Source organism: Suricata suricatta, chromosome 9 (assembly GCF_006229205.1).
Source record: "Suricata suricatta isolate VVHF042 chromosome 9, meerkat_22Aug2017_6uvM2_HiC, whole genome shotgun sequence".
Lineage (NCBI taxonomy): Eukaryota > Metazoa > Chordata > Mammalia > Carnivora > Herpestidae > Suricata > Suricata suricatta.
The window spans coordinates 84,516,537-84,534,845 of NC_043708.1; the positions used below are offsets into that span (position 1 = coordinate 84,516,537).

Consider the following 18,309-nt stretch of genomic DNA (forward strand, 5'->3'; position numbering starts at 1 on the left):
TTTTTCTTTTTCCCCTAGGAAGTGTGTCTTGGGTTTTTCCCTTATTATTTTCGTTACTTTTTTTTCCTCTTCTTTTTTTGGTGGTGGGGGTGGTTATGTTTAAATGAAGTTGCTTTTACAACACCAAAGAATTAATCATTCATTTCCTATGTAAAAGGTAGCTACTTTTTTGCCCTCTTCTACTTTGAATCACATACTGTGTATCCAAGACTCTAAAATTCTCTGCCCAAAAGATTCTGAGCCTACTGCTAGGGCCTCAATAGCTCCCACAGGGCAGCTGTGTACTGGTGTGTGTGTGTGTGTGTGTGTGTGTGTGTGTGTGTGTGTGTGTGTATGAAGCTTGGTTGTGTGGACTGGGCTTTCCACACATGTGATTATGAAGTATATGGGACAGGGTAGGGGGTCTGGGAAGTGAAAAGAAGAATGTGCCATGGGCTTCTAGTTGTACTTTATCCTGACATATAAACGTTAGTGGAGACCCAGATGTGAGCAGCTTATGGGTAGAGCCTCTCTATTTTACTTAATTTAATGCCCTAGGAAGTCTGGGCATTAGGACGGAGATGGCATTATGAAATGTTTACCTCATCAGATTCTTAGGTATTGAGATTGAAGGCATTTCTGGTGGCTACACATCAAATGGTAGCTACAATACAGCATTCCTAAAGATAGGATACTGTTCAGTATAAAAATTTTGGCTCTGGAGTCAGATATAGCTTCAATTTTTTTTAATTGAAGAAAAATTTACATAACATAAAATTAGCTATTTGAAAGTGTACAATTCAGTGAGTGACATTTAGCACATTCACAATATTACGTAACTATCACCTCTATATACTTCCAAAATACTAAAAAACTTTTTTTAAACATTTGTTTATTTCTGAGAGACAGAGAGAGACAGAGTGTGAGCAGGGGAGGGACAGAAAGGGGAGACACAGAATCTGACACAGGCTCCAAGCTCTGAGCTGTCAGCACAGAGCCAGTGTGGGGCTCAAACCATGAACCATGAGATGATGACCTGAGCCAAAGTCAGATGTTCAATCAACTGAGCCATCCAGGCATCCCCAAAATATTTTTACCACCCCAAAAGAAATCCCATACCTGTTAAGCAGTCACTCCCCATTTCTCCCTCCCTCCAGCCTTTGGCAACAACTAATTTGCTTTCTGTCTCTATGCATTTACCTTTTCTGGATATTTCATACAAATGGAATAATATAATATGTAATCTTTTGTGCTTGGCTTCTTTCACTTGGCATAAGGTTTCTGAGGTTCATTCATGTTGTAGCATGTATCAGTACTTCATTCCTTTCTAAGATGGAATAATCCTTCATTTCATGCATATGCCACAATTTGTTTATCCATTCATTAGTTGATGAACATTTGGGTTGTTTCTACCTGAGGTTAATGTGAATAGTGCTGCTATTAATATTTTATGTACAAGTTTTTGTTGAATACCTGTTTTTAGTTCTTTTAGTATATACCTAGTTGTGAAATGGTCATATATTAATGCTATGTTTAACTTTTTGAGGAACTGCCAAACTTCTTCCCTTAGTGGCTATACCATTTTATATTCTCAACAGCAATGTATGAGGGCTCCAATTTCTTCACATCTCCACCAGTATTTGTTATTTTCCATTAAAAAAAACCTGTAACAATTCTAGTTGATATGAACCAATCCAATGTGCATTTCCTTAATGAGGTGCTTTGCTGCCCATCTGCCTATCTTCTTTGGAGAAATGTCTATTCAAGTTCTTGGTTCATTTTTAAATTATTTGTCTTTTTGCTGTTGAATTGTTGGAGTTCTTTATATATTCTGGATACTATACCTCTCAGGTATAGACTTCTCAAATATTTCCCCCAGTTTGTGAGTTGTCTTTTCATTCTCCTGTGAACTAATTTTCTTGTTATATATTTATCTGGCTTTCATATCAGGATAGTGCTAGCCTCACAGACTGAGTTAGAAGGAGTCCCCACCTATTCTATTTTCTGAAAGAGTTTGAAGATTGATGTTAATTCTTTAAAATGTTTGCTAGAATTCACCAGCAAAATCATCTGGGCCAGGGCTTTTCTTTATTGGTAAGTTCTTGATTACTAGTTTAATCTCTTATTATAGGTCTATTCAGATTTATCTTTTTTCTTTTTTTTTAATTTTTTAATGTTTATTCATTTTTTAGACAGAGCGTGAGTGGAGGAGGGGCAGAGAGAGAGGGAGACACAGAATCCGAAGCAGGCCCCAGGCTCTGAGCTGTCAGCACAGAGCCTGACATGGGGCTCGAACTCACAGACTGCAAGATCATGGCCTGAGCCAAAGTTGGACACTTAACCGACTGAGCCACTCAGATGCCCCAGATTTACTTTTTTTCTTGAGTCAGTTTTGGTAGCTTATATGTTTTTAGGATTTTTTTCATTTCACCTAGGTTATCAATTTGTCGGCATACACTTGTTTATGGTATTTTCTTATGAACCTTTTTTGAGTTCTAAGGTCCAAATTAATGTCTGCACTTTCATTTCTGATTTTAGTAATTCCAGACTTCTCTCTCTTTTTAAAAATCATTAGTCTTGTCAAAGATTTGTCAATTTTGTGGATATTTCTCAAAGAATCAACTTTTGGTTTCATTAATTTTTCTCTTTTGTTTTTCTAGTCTCTATTTCATTTGTCTCCATTCTAATCTATGTAATTCTTTCTGCTAGATTTGGGTTTAGTCTGTCTGTTTGATTTTTGTAGGTGTTTATCACTATATGCTTAGCTATGAGTTTAGCTTTCACCACATGCCACAAGTTTTTGTCTTATTATTTGCCATAATATTTTGTTTAATATTACTATAGCTTCTCCATCTCTCTTCTGGTAAGTACTTGTATATAATACATTTTCCCATCCTTTCACTTATTTTATTCATTTGTTTGTTTGTCTGTTTGTTGGTTTTGAGAGAGAGGGCACGAGTGAGCGAGGGGCAGAGAGAGGAGTGAGAAATTCCACGTAGGCTCTGCACTGCTTACCCTATGTGGGGCTTGAGCTCTTTTACTGTGAGATCATGACCTGAGCTAAAGTTGGTTGCTTAACTTATTGAGCCACCCAGGTGTCCCTCCCATCCTTTGACTAGGTCCCAAAGTTCTGCAAAAGCTGATTCTTAGAGTTTTGGAAATTTAATAGTTGTTTTTGGAGTTCTCCCTGGAGAACTCAGTGATGTCAGTCCTGAATTCAATTTTTTCAATTTTAAATACTAAACTCAATTTAGTACTTAAAATGCTGCAAAATAGAGGTACAAAGTGACTGAATGGATAAAGAACAGACCCAACTATATGCTGCCTACAAGATACTCACCTTAGACCAAGATACATATACACTGAAAATGAAGGAATAGAAAAATATATTCTATGCAAATGGAAAAAAAAAAAAAAGCTGAGGTAGCAATACATATGTCAGGAAAATTGACTTTAAAACGAAACTGTAATAAGAGACAAAAAGAGAATTACATAATGATAAAGTGATCAATCCAATAAGAAGATATAACAATTGTAAAAATCCATTCCTCCAATATATATATTTGGGAGCATCTAAATATATAAAGCAAAAATTAACAGACATAATGGGAAAAGTTGACAATAATACAATATCAGTAGGGGACTTTAACATCTCAACCACATCAATACATAGATCATCCAGACAGAAAAGCAGTAAGAAAACACTGGCCTGAACAAAATATTAGACCAGATGGACTTAACAGATATGTATAGAATATTCCATCCCCAAACAGCAGAATACACATTATTTTCAAGTACACATGGAACATTCCCCAAGTCAGATCACATATTAGGCTACCAAACAAATCTCAATAAATTTAAGAAGAGTGAAATCATATCAAGTGTCTTTTTTTACTATAACAGTATGTAACTGGAAATCAGTTATAAGAAAAACTGGAAAAAACACAAAGACTTGGAGGCTAAACAACCTGCTACTAAGCAACCAATGGGTCAAGAAAGAAATAAAAGCTAAATTAAAAAATACCTTGACACAAATGAAAATGTAAAGTCAACATTCCAAAATCTTTGGGATGTAGCAAAAGCAGTTTTAAGGGGGTTTTTAGAGTGACACACTTTCTCCTCAAGAAACAAGAAAAATCTCAAATAAATAGTCTAACCTTCACCTAAAGGAACTAGAAAAGAACAATAAACAAAGCATAAAGTTAGTAGAATGAAGGAAATAATAAAGATCAGAGTGGAAATGAATGAAATAGAAACTAAAAATAACAACAGAAAAGATCCATAAAATCAAAAGCTTTGAAAAAATATATAAAATTGATAAATCTTTAGGCAGGCTCATCAAGAAAAATAAGACAAGGGGCACCTGGGTGACTCAGTTGGTTAAGCGGCTGACTTTAGCTCAGGTCATGATCTCACAGTTCATGGGTTCAAGCCCCACATCAGGCTCAGTGCTGACAGCTCAGAGCCTGGAGCCTGCTTCTGATTTTTGTCTCCCTCTCTCTGACTGTCCCCTGCTCTCTGCTCGCTCTCTCTCTCTCTCTCTCTCTCCCTCTCCCTCTCACTCAAAAATAAAAAAAACGTTAACAAATTAAAAAAAAGAAAGAAAAATAAAAAATTCAAATAAACTCAGAAGTGAAGGAGAAGTAACAACCAATATCATAGAAACACAAAGGGTAATGAGACTACTAGAAAAATTATATGCCAACAAATTGAACAACCTAGAAGAGACAGATAAATTCCAAGAAACATGCAATCTTCTAAGACTGAATCAGAAAGAAGTAGAAAATCTGACTGGACTGATTACTAGTAATGAAATTGAATAAAAACAAACCAGAAAACTTCCAACAAACAAAAACCCAGAACTAGACAGCTTCATAGATAAATGCTATCAAACATTTAAAGAAGAGTTAATACCTATTATCCTCAAACTGTTCTAAAATATTGAAGAGTAAGAAATTCTTCCAAATTCATTGGATGAGGCCAACATTACTCTCATACTAAAACCAGATAGAGATGTTATATAAAAATAAAATTACAAGCCAATATCCCTGATGAACATAAGTGCAAAAATACTCAACAAAATGGTAGCAAACCAAATTCAATAATACATTAAAAGGATCATTCACCAAGATCAAGTGGGTTTTATTTCAGGGACACAAGAATATCCACCAATCAATCAATGTGATACTTCACATTAACAAAGTGAAGGATAAAAATCATATGATCATCTCAAGGGCAAAAAAAGCATTTGACAAAATTCAACATCCATTCCCCATAAAAACTCTCAACAAAACAAGTGTAGCGGGAATGTAACTCAGCATAATAAAAGCCATATAAGACAAACCCACAGCTAACATCATATGTAATGGTGAAAAGCTGAAAGCTTTCCTCTAAGATCAGGAACAAGAAGACAAGGATGCCCATTCTCACCACTTTTATTCAACATAGTACCAGAAGTCCTAGCTAGAGCAATCAGAGAAGAAAAAGAAAGAAAAGGCATCCAAATTGATAAGGAAGAACTAAAACTGTCTATTTGCAGATGACATAATACTATGCATAGAAAACCCTAAAGACCCCTCCGAAAACTATGAGAACTAATAAATGAATTCAGTAAAGTTTTAGGATACAAAATTATATACAGAAATCTATTGTTGCTATACACTAATAATGAACTCTTATGAATAAATAAAAAGACACTGAATATGCACCTCACCAAAAGGGGAAATGAAATGGACAATTAACATATGAAAATGGGCCCAATATCCATAGTCATCAGGCAAACAGAATAAAGCCACAGTGTAATACAAGTGCATACCTACCAGAATGGCTAAAGTGAATTTACTGTCTTCACAAGGGTATGGGACAGCACTGGGGGCAGTGTAAATTGATACTGCCACTTAGAACAGTGTGGCAATATCTAGTAAGGTGAATATGTTCCAATCCTATGGCCCACTCCCACTTTTAAGGTATATAACAAGAAAAAAAATATATGTATGTATACATATGAACAGGAATGTTCTCAGCAACACTGTTTATAATAGCCTCAAACTGGTAACTACCCAAAGGTCTATCAATAGTGGAATGGAGAAATAAATTATGGTATATTCATACAATGCAATACTATTATAGCCATGAAGATGTATGGACTATAATTACATAGAATAATATGTATAAATCTCATAACAAAAGTCAACAAAAGAGTACATGGTTGTATTTATATAAAATTCAAAACCAGGCAAAACTAATGTATGGTGTTGGAAGTCAAGATAGAGGTCAACCTTGATGAGGGATAGTACTTGAAGCAGGCCTCTGGGGGACTTCTAGAATGGTGATAGTTTTCTGTTTCCTGATCAGGGTTATGATTACACAGATGTGCTCATTTTGTGAAAAGTCATTGAGTTGTATGCATGATTCTGCATTTTTCTGTACATATGTTATTTCTGTAATGTGTTCTTTAAAAAGGAGGAAGAAAGGCCAGGATGATATTATGATTGATGAGATTATGTCACTGAAGAATCTGATTGATCTTCCAATTCTTTATACATGACTTGTAGAAAACAAAACAAAAAGGAAATAACTAGTAGAGTGGAAATTGAAAGTAAAACTTTCAACTGATAAATGGGGAAAGGGGGTGGAGGGGGATGAACTGAAAACATTTTTCAAAATAGTGTTCATTTTTGAACACTCTTGATTTTTCTGCCTTAGTTCTCTATTCTATTTTAAATAGAGTTGGGAGTAGGAATAAATGATAATGTTTGAAAATAATGAATTTATCAGATCACTTTCAAAGAGGAAACTAGTGCATTTACTCTGGCTGCACCGTCTCAGCTCCTTTAGGAATACAGCCCACTAGAGGCGCCTGGGTGGCTCAGTTGGTTAAGTGTTTGACTTAGGCTCCAGTCATGATCTCACTCACAGCTCAGCTGGTGAGTTCCATCCCTGTATTGGGCTCTGTGCTGACAGCTCAAAGCCTGGAGCCTGTTTCAGATTCTGTGTCTCCCTCTCTCTCTGCCCCTCCCTCCCTCACACTCTGTCTCTCTGTCTCTCCCTCAAAAAAAAAAAAAAAAAAAGAAAAAAGGAACGGAGCCCACTATCTTGGAGTGCTGAAATGGGAAGCAAGAAAGATAAACTCATTTTAGCTGTTTTTTCCCAAAGGTATCTTCCAGACCCTCTTCCAACATCGACCCAGGCAACTATGGTGAAGTACATGATCTGATTACCCAGCTACCCTCTAAAGTGCAGATACAAGATATTACTAAGGAGCTACACTGCCCACTGTGTAATGATTGGTTCTGTGATCCATTGATGCTAAGCTGTGGCCACAACTTCTGCCAGGCTTGTATCCAAAACTTTTGGAAGCAGCAAGCAAAGGAAACATTCTGTCCTGAGTGTAAGATGCTATGTCAATATAGCAACTGTACATTCAACCTTGTACTGGAGAAGCTGGTAGAGAAGATTAAGAAGCTACCCTTACTCAAAGGCCATCCACAGTGCCCAGAGCATGGAGAGAACCTGAAACTATTCAGTAAGCCAGATGGGAAACTGATCTGCTTTCAATGCAAAGATGCTCGGTTGTCTGTGGGGCAGTCTAAAGATTTCCTGCAGATCTCTGATGCTGTCCATTTCTTCATGGTGGGTGAGCCCTGGGACTTGAATAATGCCTTAGGAGAGCTGGGAAAAATCTTTTGTAGGGTTTCTTCTTTCTTCTAACCCCACCCCTTTATTCAGATGATTATTAGTAAGCTTAGAAAATACAACATATCTTGCAACGTTCTTTCTCTAGAGTTGCTGATGATAGGAAAGGAGCAGTAGAGGAACACTAGGCCTATTCCCCCCCTGCCAAAATCAAATATTTACTTATACCCTGCAATGACAGCACTCTACTAGACACTGTGTAGAATATGGATGTACAAGATATTGCCTGGGTGGCTCAGTCGGTTAAGCTTCCAACTTCAGCTCAGGTCATGATCTCACAGTTTGCAGGTTCGAGCCCTGCATCTGGCTCTGTGCTGACAGCTAGCTCAGAGCCTGGAATCTGTTTCAGATTCTGTGTCTCCCTCTCTTTCTGCCTCTCCCTTGTTCACGCTCTGTCTCTCTCTGTCTCAAAACTAAAATAAACATTAAAAAAAATGTAAAAGTCTTGAAATTTAGGCAAGTTCAAAATGAATAAAACAACAAAAACAATATAGTCTACTATTGAGAGCTAAATTTCATCACATTTGTATTATTCGTAAATATTTAGAATTTCAGAGACGATTAGAGAAAACTGAAATAGGGAATGTGTGGCGAAGGAAAGCTTGAATTGGGAAATAATTTGCATTTGAATGGGCAGAAGTGGGAAATGATTGTTCTAAGTGATAACAACGTAAATAAAAGCAGAGATAGTGAGATCAGTGTAACTGGAGTATAAGACGTAGAGTTCTATTACCTTCTTCAAACCGCTACAGTAAGCTAATAAGAGCTTAAAACTAGTTTTTTCTGCTGCTTGTTATTTTCTTCACAATTCCTGGAAGAGACAGGGATTGTAGTTCAGGGGAAAGACTTTTGCAGTGAGAACTTGCTTTTTTTTTTCTTCTGACACGGGGCTTTAGGAGAGATGCCCCTATGGCCTTTCATCTCCCAAGTTAGTATAGATTAATTTTATGTGGTATTCCCAGGAGGAGCTCACCATCCACCAGGGTCAACTGGGGGCGACACTGAAGGAACTTCAGTCTCTGAAGAATATGCAGAAAGATGCTATTGCTGCTTACAAGGTGAGGAGCAGGGGAGAGAGGTTATGAGAAAGACTTGGAACACTTTCCTTGTAACGTCAGCCATGTGAGTGGAAAGGTGCCTATGTGTGTATTATCGACACACTAAGTGGCACCTGGGATATAGCATTAGAAAATGGACACTGTAGGGTGGGAGGAAATAAAGCAGTGAAGTAAGTTCTCAGTGGATGATCAATAGAGACAGCAGACTGACCTTTTCTGATACATGCTGATCCTTCTTATGTCCCCATCACTAGGTGATTGTTCTGGGTTTGTGATCTGCCTGGTCTTTCCCTTTATATATGGCAAAATAAGGAAATTATCAGAAAAATGCAGTAAAGATTGCTATGTCCAAAGAAATACCTTTCTTTTCTTTGAATTTACAATCAGGCTACTCTGATTGAAGGTCTCCTGGATTGCTGGTTTTTATCATCTGATTTGATCTTCCCTAGCTCAAACTAAATAAACTATTGCTGTATTATACTGTTAACTTCCCAGGGGCCTAAGACCAATTAATAGTTAGAAACTTGGCAAAGCAGTCCCTGGGTTATGGGACTGTTTCTTCATTAATTATTCTACGGAGGAGAGTATTCTCTGGCATTTGGCATTGTACAGAAATGGGTATAATGAGAGAAAGAAGGAGGATAGATGGAAATAATGATGTCTCCAGAGAGTGCTGTTATTGTTCTAAGAGTTCCTACTTCAGCTATTACAGTCAACATTCATTCATTCAAAAAAAATTTATTGAGTGGGTAAGGCATTATACTACATACTATATTACACTAGGGTGGGAGACAGATTAATGGGATTAAATGGTCCCATTAATAGCAATAAAATGACAACTGTGATAATTACTATGAATGAAAATAAAGGGTGCTACAAGAGCATATACATGAAGAAATAATTTAGGCTAGGGAGGGGTATTTTCTGAAGAAATCACCTATTAAAAATTGAGAACTCAAGGATAAGTAAGTTAGCCAAGGGAAATGGTTGAGGGGAATATGAAGGAAGTGGCCTAGAGAAGAATGTTCTATGAAGAGCAGAGAGCATGTGCAAAAGTCCTGATAGGAAGCTAGTTGCTATGTTAAACAGAGAGAAGGCGAATAAAATTAGATCATAGTACACAAAATGAGATTGAAGAGGTAGATATGGGCCCAATTATTTGGACCCTTGGAGATAACATTAGGAATCTTGAACTTCATCCTATGAATAATAAGCCATTTAAATAGGCCATGATTTCATCTCATTTTGAAAATATCAGTCTAGTGGCTGTGAGAAGAGACAATGACAGGGTAATGGCTAGAAGGCTACTGCAGTGATCCTAGAGAATAGTGAGGGTGGCTTAGACTAGAGAAGCAGTGGAGATAGAAATAAGCAGCTTTGGCATATGCTCTGGAGAGTAAAACAAAACAAAAAACCTATGTGATGACTGATTAGATGTCAGAGTGAGTGAAAATGTCAAATAGTTGAAAGTAAGTTAGCATACAGATTGATTTAAATCTGTGTGAGGAGAGGAGATTATCTAGAAAGAAAATGTAGAATGAGAAGGGGAAAGAGTATCAAATAACTCTAATATTCAGAGCTTGGTTAGAGGACACAGAACCAATAAATAAGACTGAGAAATAGTGGTGAAATAAGTAAAAGGAAAAGTGTGAGCTAGAGGACAGAGTGAATTGTAAGTGTGCCATTATGATGGACCATAGAATCCAAGCTGGACAAGAGGGGACATAGAGAGAGAGAAGATGATGAACAGACATGGAGGGAGGTGGTCAATGAATAAGCGGTTTCAACGAGACCCAATAATTGTTGCCATAGAGGTATGAGTGAGCATAATAAGTTAATTTTGGGGTTTCTGGATGTCTCAGTCAGTTAAGCATCCGACTCTTGATTTTGGCTCAGGTCATGACCTCATGGTTTGTAAGTTGAAGCCCCACATTGGGCTTTGCACTGACAGCATGTGGAACCTACTTGAAATTCTCTCTCTCCACTCTCTCTGCCCCTTCTCCCACTCATGACCTTTCTCTCTTTCTCTCAAAGTAAATAAACTTAAAACATTTTTTGGAAAGAAGTTAATTTTGGAGATAGTGAAATGGTTGGGGATGATAAAATCCTGTGTGATTAAAATAATGAGTAGATCAAGGAGAGATCACTAGAAATGAGGAGGATAAGGATAAGGATCTGAGATAAGGGTGTCAGATAGCTCACCCCTCAGGATGTTAAAGTTACCAAGAACAAGGGTGTTAAGTGTAGCAGAGTTCTCAATTTCAGCGCTTCAGACATTGTCCATCTCCTGCTTCTTCTGTGTTGTCTTGGCAGTAGAAGTGGCATCCCCCCAACTCTGATTGCTAAATAAGAATAGTTCTTTCAGCCTTGTTATAGCCTCAGTCTGACAGCATCACTTAGTAGACATTGGTTTGTACGTCTGGGTAGGAAGGTACTATCATTCATTCTAGAATTTTTAATTAATTAATTAACCTAACCCTACAGCCTTATTTAATAGGGCATTGGTTACCATCTCAGTACTGTAATGGGAACTTAAAGACTACTTTTGATGATTGCATGCCTAACCTATTAAACTAACAGAAAAACAAAGTAAATCTCCCAAAGGATTCCTTTTAGTATGGTTAAGTGATGATACTCAAAAGTCATTTTTATGCATTTTCCTGTTATGGTATTTCCCACATTGTGTGAGTGCTGGTGGTGTGGGCCCCCATCCCCAAGTGCTAGTCTCAGTAATTACCATGGTGATGATCATGGAGGTTTCCAGGAAAACAAGCTACATCTGCAGCAACACATCTCCTTGGAGTTTATAAAGCTACATCAGTTCCTGCACAGCAAAGAAAAGGACATTTTAAATGAGCTCCGAGAAGATGGGAAAGCCTTGAATGACGAGATGGAGCTGAATCTGAACCAGCTTCAGGAACAGTGTCTACTAGCCAATGAGATGTTGGTGAGCATCCAGACACGATTGGAAGAGCAGAATCCCTTCGACTTTCTCAAAGTAAGACTCCATATGAACATTAGGGGTACACTAGTTGGGGGGAAGAGGGTTGGAAAAGATGTGGAAGCAGCTTTTCCCCACCAGGAGGGGGAAAACCTGCTGTAGTGCTTTTAAGGTTCTCTGGGAGAAAAGCAGAAGGCTACTTTTGCCTTACACTCAATAGAAAGCTTTGCTTTCACCCTTCTAAAAAAAGATAATAAATGCCCTTAATAACAGTATCTATTAATATTTTCATGTTTCCCCTTAAATTTTTTTGAAGGTTTATTTCTCAAAAATGAGAATGTTGCAACCCAAGTTGTATCTTAGATTGGCTTTCAACTGACCTGTTTGAAAGGTGTTTGCCAATATTTACTATCTGAAGCTACACCTCTGAAGTATCATTGATTATCCCCTTAACATTCAAAAGTTTACTTAACCAAAGTAAGGGAAAGTAGCTTTGGGCCTCAGATTTTCTCCTGAGACCATCTGAAAGTACAGTTAGAAACAGCTTAACTATTAATTTCTCCCTTGTTCCATGTAAGAGGGAACACTAGAAAATCAGAATAAGATAAGGCCACTTTATCCTGGGTTAGATGAAGGATACTAATCAGAAAAGACATATGAAGGTTGGGAGGAATTGATGGTGAATGGAATGGAGACATCTACACAGAATCTCAGTATTGATGATAAAATTCTGCTGGTGGCCAACATCACCAAAGAAATTTCTGGAGTTGATGAGCAGGCATCTAACTTCTTTATTACTCCTTTTCTCTTCTAGGATATCACATCTCTCTTGGATAGGTAAGTGTTTCTATGTGGTATTAATAGCTTTCCTTCAGCTCCCGGAGAATGTCTAAAAATAAGTGATTTATGTTCCCTGCAGCTTGGAACAAGGAACAGAAGTGCTGATACCCAGAGAGCTTATCTCCAGAAAGTTGAACCCAGGCCTGTACAAAGGTCCCATCCAGTACATGATGTGGAGGGAAATGGAATCCTCTCTCTCCCCAGGTATCAGAGGGTAGTAGCTATTGGCTCTTGGGGCTCCTAATCTCTGATTCGTCTGTGGGAACTCTTCTGTGGCCCTAATTAGTACAGTAAAACCTTGGATTGAGAGTAACTTGTTCTGTGAGTGTTCTGCCAGACAAGCAAACATTTCTAATAAATTTTAACTTGATAAACAAGTGATGTTGCAAGACAAGCAGTACGTGATGCCAAATGTCACATGATCACAACTAAGCCAATAGTTCTTTTCTCTCTGTGTGTGTGGGATTGTGGGTAATTGTCAATGCAATGTCACATCTATGAAATCCTCAAAAGAAGGCAAAATCAAGTGTTATTGGATAGGTTCCTTGTTAAAGTTACACAAAAAGAAAAAGACACCATTGAGCCAACAGATAGCAGTGATTCCATTAGTGATAGTAAAATTCATCCTACACAATAACCTGCCTCTTGTTTCCCTCACACCAGCCATGGAAGTTTTCAAAGGTAAATGCAGGTTAATTTATTTTTCTTTATATTTTGTGTTTTTTTTTTTAAGTTTGTTTATTTTGGGGGTGTCTGGGTGGCTCAGTTGGTTAAGCGTCCGACTTCAGCTCAGGTCATGATCTCTTGGTCTGTGAGTTCGAGCTCCACATCAGGCTCTGTGCTGACAGCTCAAAGCCTGGAACCTGCTTTTATTCTGTGTCTCCCCCTCTCTCTGTCCCTCCCCCGCCCACACTCTGTTTCTCTCTCTCAAAATAATAAACATTAAAAATATATTAAAAAATAAAATTTATTTATTTTGAGACAGAGACAGCATGGATGGGGGAGGGGCAGAGAGAGAGACAGAGAGAAAGAATCCCAAGCAGGTTCTGCACCATCAGCACAGAGCCCAGTACAGGGCCCGTACTCACAAAACTGAGATCATAACCTGAGCCGAAACCAAGAGTCAGATGCTTAACGAACTGAGCCACCCAGGCACCCCCTCTCACTGATTTCTATTAGCCTGGGGCTCTGTTTGTTCTTCTTTTTCTAGCTCCTTTAGGCAGAAGTTAGGTTGTTTGAGATTTTTCTTGCTTCTTGAGGTAGGCCTATATGCTATAAACTTCCCTCTTAGAATAACTTTGTTGCATCCCAAAGATTTTGAATGTTGGGTTTCTATTTTCATTTCTATCCATGTATTTTTTAAATTTCCTCTTTGATTTTTGGTTGACCCATTCAACTAGTAGCATGTTACTTAGCCTCCATGTACTTGTGTTCTTTCCAGATTTTTTTCTTGTGACTGATTTCTAGTTTCACATTATTTTGGTCAGAAAAGATGCATGATATGCTTTCAATTTTTCTGAATTTGCTGAGACTTGTTTTGTGGTCTCACATATAATCTCTTGTGGAGAATGTTCCATTGCACTTTTAAAGAATGTGTATGTCACTGGTTTTGGATGGAAAGTTCCAAATATATCTATTGGATCCATCTGGTCCAATGTGTCATTCAAAGCCACTGTTTACTTGTTGGTTTTCTGTCTGCATGATCTATCCATTAATGTAAGTGGAGTATTAAAATCCTTTATTATTTTATTACCATCAATTTCTTCCTGTATGTGTTAATAGTTGCTTTATGTACTTAGGTGGTCCTATGTTGGGTGCATAAATATTGACAATTGTTATATCCTCTTATTGTATTGTTCCATTTATCATTATGTAGTATCCTTCTTTGTCCCTTGTTACAGTCTTTATTTTAAAGTTTATTTTGTTAGCTATAACTATTGGTACTACAGTTTTCTTTTCACATCAATTTTCATGGTAAATGTTGTACCATTGCTTCACTTTCAACCTGCATGTACCTTTAGGTTTTAAGTGAGTCTCTTGTAAGCAGCATATAGATGGGCCTTGCTTTTTTATTCAGTCACCCTTTGTCTTTTGATTGGAGCATTTAGTCCAATTACATTCAAAGTAACTATTGCCATTTTGATATTTATGTATGTATTTATTGCCATTTTCTTTTACGGTCATTTTGTAGCTCTCTGTTCCTTTCTTTTCTTGCTCTCTTCCCTTGTGGATTGATGGTTTTCTTGAGTGATATGCTTGGATTTCTTTCTCTTTATTTTTTCCAGATCTAATACAGGCTTTGTATTTGTGGTTACCATTAGACTTACATCTTATGCTTATAGCAGTCTATAACATCTTAAGCAGATAGCAGTCTACAATAAGTTGGTTGTCACTTACATTTGAACCCATTCTAAACACACTAAATTTTTACCCCCTCTCCATGTTTTGTGCGAATCCCTTGACTGATTTTTATACATATAATTGATTTTAATGATTTTGTGCTTTAACTTCCATACTGGCTTTATATGTGATTAATCTACTAATTTTATTATATTTGTATTTACCTTTGAAATGTTTTCCTTTCCTAATTTTCTTAATTTTTTTAATGTTTTTTCTTTATGTTTTATTTATTTTTGATACAGAGAGAAACAGAGCATGAGAGGGGGAGGGGCAGAGAGAGAAGGAGACACAGAACTGTAAGCAGGCTCCAGGCTCTGAGCTAGCTGTCAGCACAGAGCCTGATGCCGGACTCAAACCCACGAACGTGAGATCTGACCTGAGCCGAAGTCAGAGGCTTAACCGACTGAGCCACCCAGGCGCCCCTAATTTTCTTATTCCTGATTATGGCCTTTTCTTTCCATTCAAAGAAATCCCTTTAATGTTTCTTAAGGCTGGGGGTACCTGAGTGACTCAGTCAGTTACATGTCTGGTTCTTGATTTCAGCTTGGTCACGACCTCATGGATTGTGAGTTTGAGCCCCATATTGGGCTCTGTGCTGACAGCATGGAGCCTGCTTGGGATTCTTTCTCCCTCTTTCTCTCTACCCCTTACCCATTCAAGCTCATGCTCTTGCTCTCTCAATATAAATAAATAAGCTTTAAAGAAACTATAAAAAGAACATTTCTTATAAGGCTGAGTTAGCAGTGATGAACTCCTTTAACTTCTGTTTGCCTGAGAAACTCTCTCTCCTTCTATACTGAATAGTAGCCTTGCTGAGTAGAGTATTCTTGAAGATTTTTTTCCTTTCAGCACTTGGCACAAATCATCCCATTTCCTTCTGGTTTACAAAATTTCTGCTGAAAAATCAGCTGATAGCCTTATGGGGATTCCCTTGTATGTAACTGTTTTTTCTCTCACTGCTTTTAAATTCTCTAGTCACTGCTATTTGCCATATTAATTATTATGTGTCATAGTGTGGACCTCCTTGGGTTGAGGCTCTCTGTGCCTCCTGGATCTGGGTGTCTATTTCTTTCTCCAGATTAAGAAAGTTTTCAGCCATTTTTTCTTCAAATAAATTTTCTGCACCCTTTTCTCCTCTTTTCTTTCTGGGATCCCTATAGTGTAAATGTTATAATGCTTGATGATGTTGCTGAATACTCTTAATCTATTTTTATTTTTTATTATTCTTTTTTCTTTTTGTTTTTCAGCTTGGTTGCTTTCCAATACTCTGTTTTCCAGCTTGCCGATCCATTGTTCTGTCTTCACTATCTACTACTGATTCCTTCTGGTGTGTTTTTTAAAGTTTATTTATCTATTTTGAGAGAGAGAATGAGTGGAGCACAAATTGAGGATGGGCAGGGAGAGAGAGAAAGAAAATTCCAAGCAGGCTCTATCCTGTCAGCACAGAGGATGATGTGGGGCCCAAAATCAGAAACCATGAGATCATGACCTGAGCTGAAGTCAGGTGCTTAACTGACCAAGCCATCCAGGCATCCCCCACTGGTATATTTTTAATTTCAGTTATTGAGTTCTTCATCTCTGATTTTTTATGTTTTCTGTGTCTTTGTTGAAAGTCTCACTGAGATTCTCCACTTTTAAGTCCAGTGAATATCCTATGACCATTACTTTGAATTCTTTGTCAGGCATATTGTTTATCTCCATTTAATTTAGCTCTTTTGCTGTGGTTTGTCCTCCTCCCCCTCCTCCTTCTTCTTTTTAAGTTTTATTTATTTAAGTAATCTCCACACCCAACACAGAGCTTGAGCTCATGACTCCAAGATGAAGAGTTGCACATTCTTCCAAAGGAGTCAGCAGGCACCTCTGTCCTGTTCTTTTATTTCGGACACATTCCTCTGTCTCCTTATTTTATCTAACTTTCTGGGTTTGTTTCGATGTATTAGGAAAGTCATTTATGTCTCCTGATCTTGAAAATAGAGGCCTTATGAAGAAGAGGTCCTGTGGTGGCCTGTAGCACAATGTCCCCTGTTTATCAGAAGCAGGAACTTCAGAGTGTGTCCTATGGGTTGTGTGCACCTTACTATTGTGGCTGAGCCTCATTTGTTTTCAGTCCAGTGGGCTGCATAGGCCCACTTTGCCCACTGGGGGCTGGGTTTGGTCCTTGTGATGTTATGAGGCCAGTCTGGGGCCATCATGGGCTTGTAGTTGGGCTGTATCAGCAGTCAGACCAGATGCCTGCCTTCAGCCTATTTGCCAGGACTGTGGCTGCACTGAACTTTAGGGTACTCTCCCTACCTTGTCTCCTGAGAGGCTTTCGTTGGTGGGTGGGGTCTGTAGTCAGGCTAGATGTCTTCTGGAGCAATAGTCACACTGATTGGCAGGGCATTCTCTCTGCACTGTCAGTTACAAGGTTTGGCTTCTGGGACTGTAAGTGTACTGGTGTGTGTTATTAACTTCCAATAAGGGCAATTTATAAAGAGTGGAATGGCGGTGGGGGGTGTGCCTGGGTGGCTTAGTCAGTTAAACCTCCTACTCTTGACTTTGGCTCAGGTCATGATCTCATGGTTCGTGAATTCAAGCCCTGCATTGGGTTCTGCACTGACAGCAGGGAACCTGCTTGGGATTCTCTGTCTCCTCTTTCTCTGCCCCTCCCCTGCTCATGCACTTGTGCATTCTCTCTCTCTCTCTCTCTCTCTCTCTCTGTCTCTCTCAAAAAGAAATAAAAGGAAAAGGAGGAATCTGAAACATAAAAATAAATAAATAAAAGGGTGGAATGGGTAGAAGTTATATTGTGAAGGGTTCAGGAGTGATTTGGAATGAGGCAATAGTGACGCAAATAGATCACTCACTTGAGAAGGTTCACTAAGAAGGGAGGATGTGAACATGGCAGCAGAGTCAAAAGAGGACTTAAAAAAATTATTTAAGTAATCTCTACACCCAATGTGGGGCTTGAAACCACGATCCTAATATCAAGAGTCATATGCTCTTCTGACGGAATCAGCCAGGCACCCCAAAAGAAGACTTTTTAAAACAGACTGAAGGAAATCAGCCTAAAGAAATACAGAAACCAATGGTATAAGACAAAGAATAACTGGTAGAAGTAGGGGACAGTGAGATCTAGCAAACAGAAGTACTGACTTTCCTCTGAAAATGGAGAGGAGATAAAATAGTAGAGGCAAACAATTCTAATCAGATGGAACTTGCAGTATGTGTGGGACCAAATGAGGTATTCCTATAAGATGTACTATAGTTTCTCTATGAAACAGGAGAAATCATCTGCTGGCAGTGAGGAAGGAATAGATGTTTGAGGAGAGAGCCAAAAGTCTGAAATTGCTGTTGTGAGAAACTGGAGAGGGTTTGATTTAGGAAATATAGGAGTGCTGATGGTCAAGCACAGAG

The 18,309-nt window shown here is 38.2% G+C and overlaps 1 protein-coding gene across 5 annotated transcripts in view; it reads left to right on the forward strand.

The window, feature by feature from the left end:
• The window catches only part of TRIM69 (tripartite motif containing 69), a 31,470-nt gene that overhangs the window by 9,105 nt on the left and 4,056 nt on the right, over window positions 1–18,309 (forward strand). The window contains exons 2-6 of one of the 5 annotated variants that reach the window (XM_029950515.1): window positions 7,135–7,611; window positions 8,637–8,732; window positions 11,497–11,730; window positions 12,488–12,510; window positions 12,593–12,717. In XM_029950515.1, the coding sequence (XP_029806375.1) occupies window positions 7,135–7,611; window positions 8,637–8,732; window positions 11,497–11,730; window positions 12,488–12,510; window positions 12,593–12,717 (955 nt within the window). Of the gene's footprint in view, window positions 1–7,134; window positions 7,612–8,636; window positions 8,733–11,488; window positions 11,731–12,487; window positions 12,511–12,592; window positions 12,718–18,309 lie in introns of those variants that run through there. The other 4 variants (XM_029950516.1, XM_029950519.1, XM_029950517.1 and 1 more) reach the window with 4 other exon arrangements.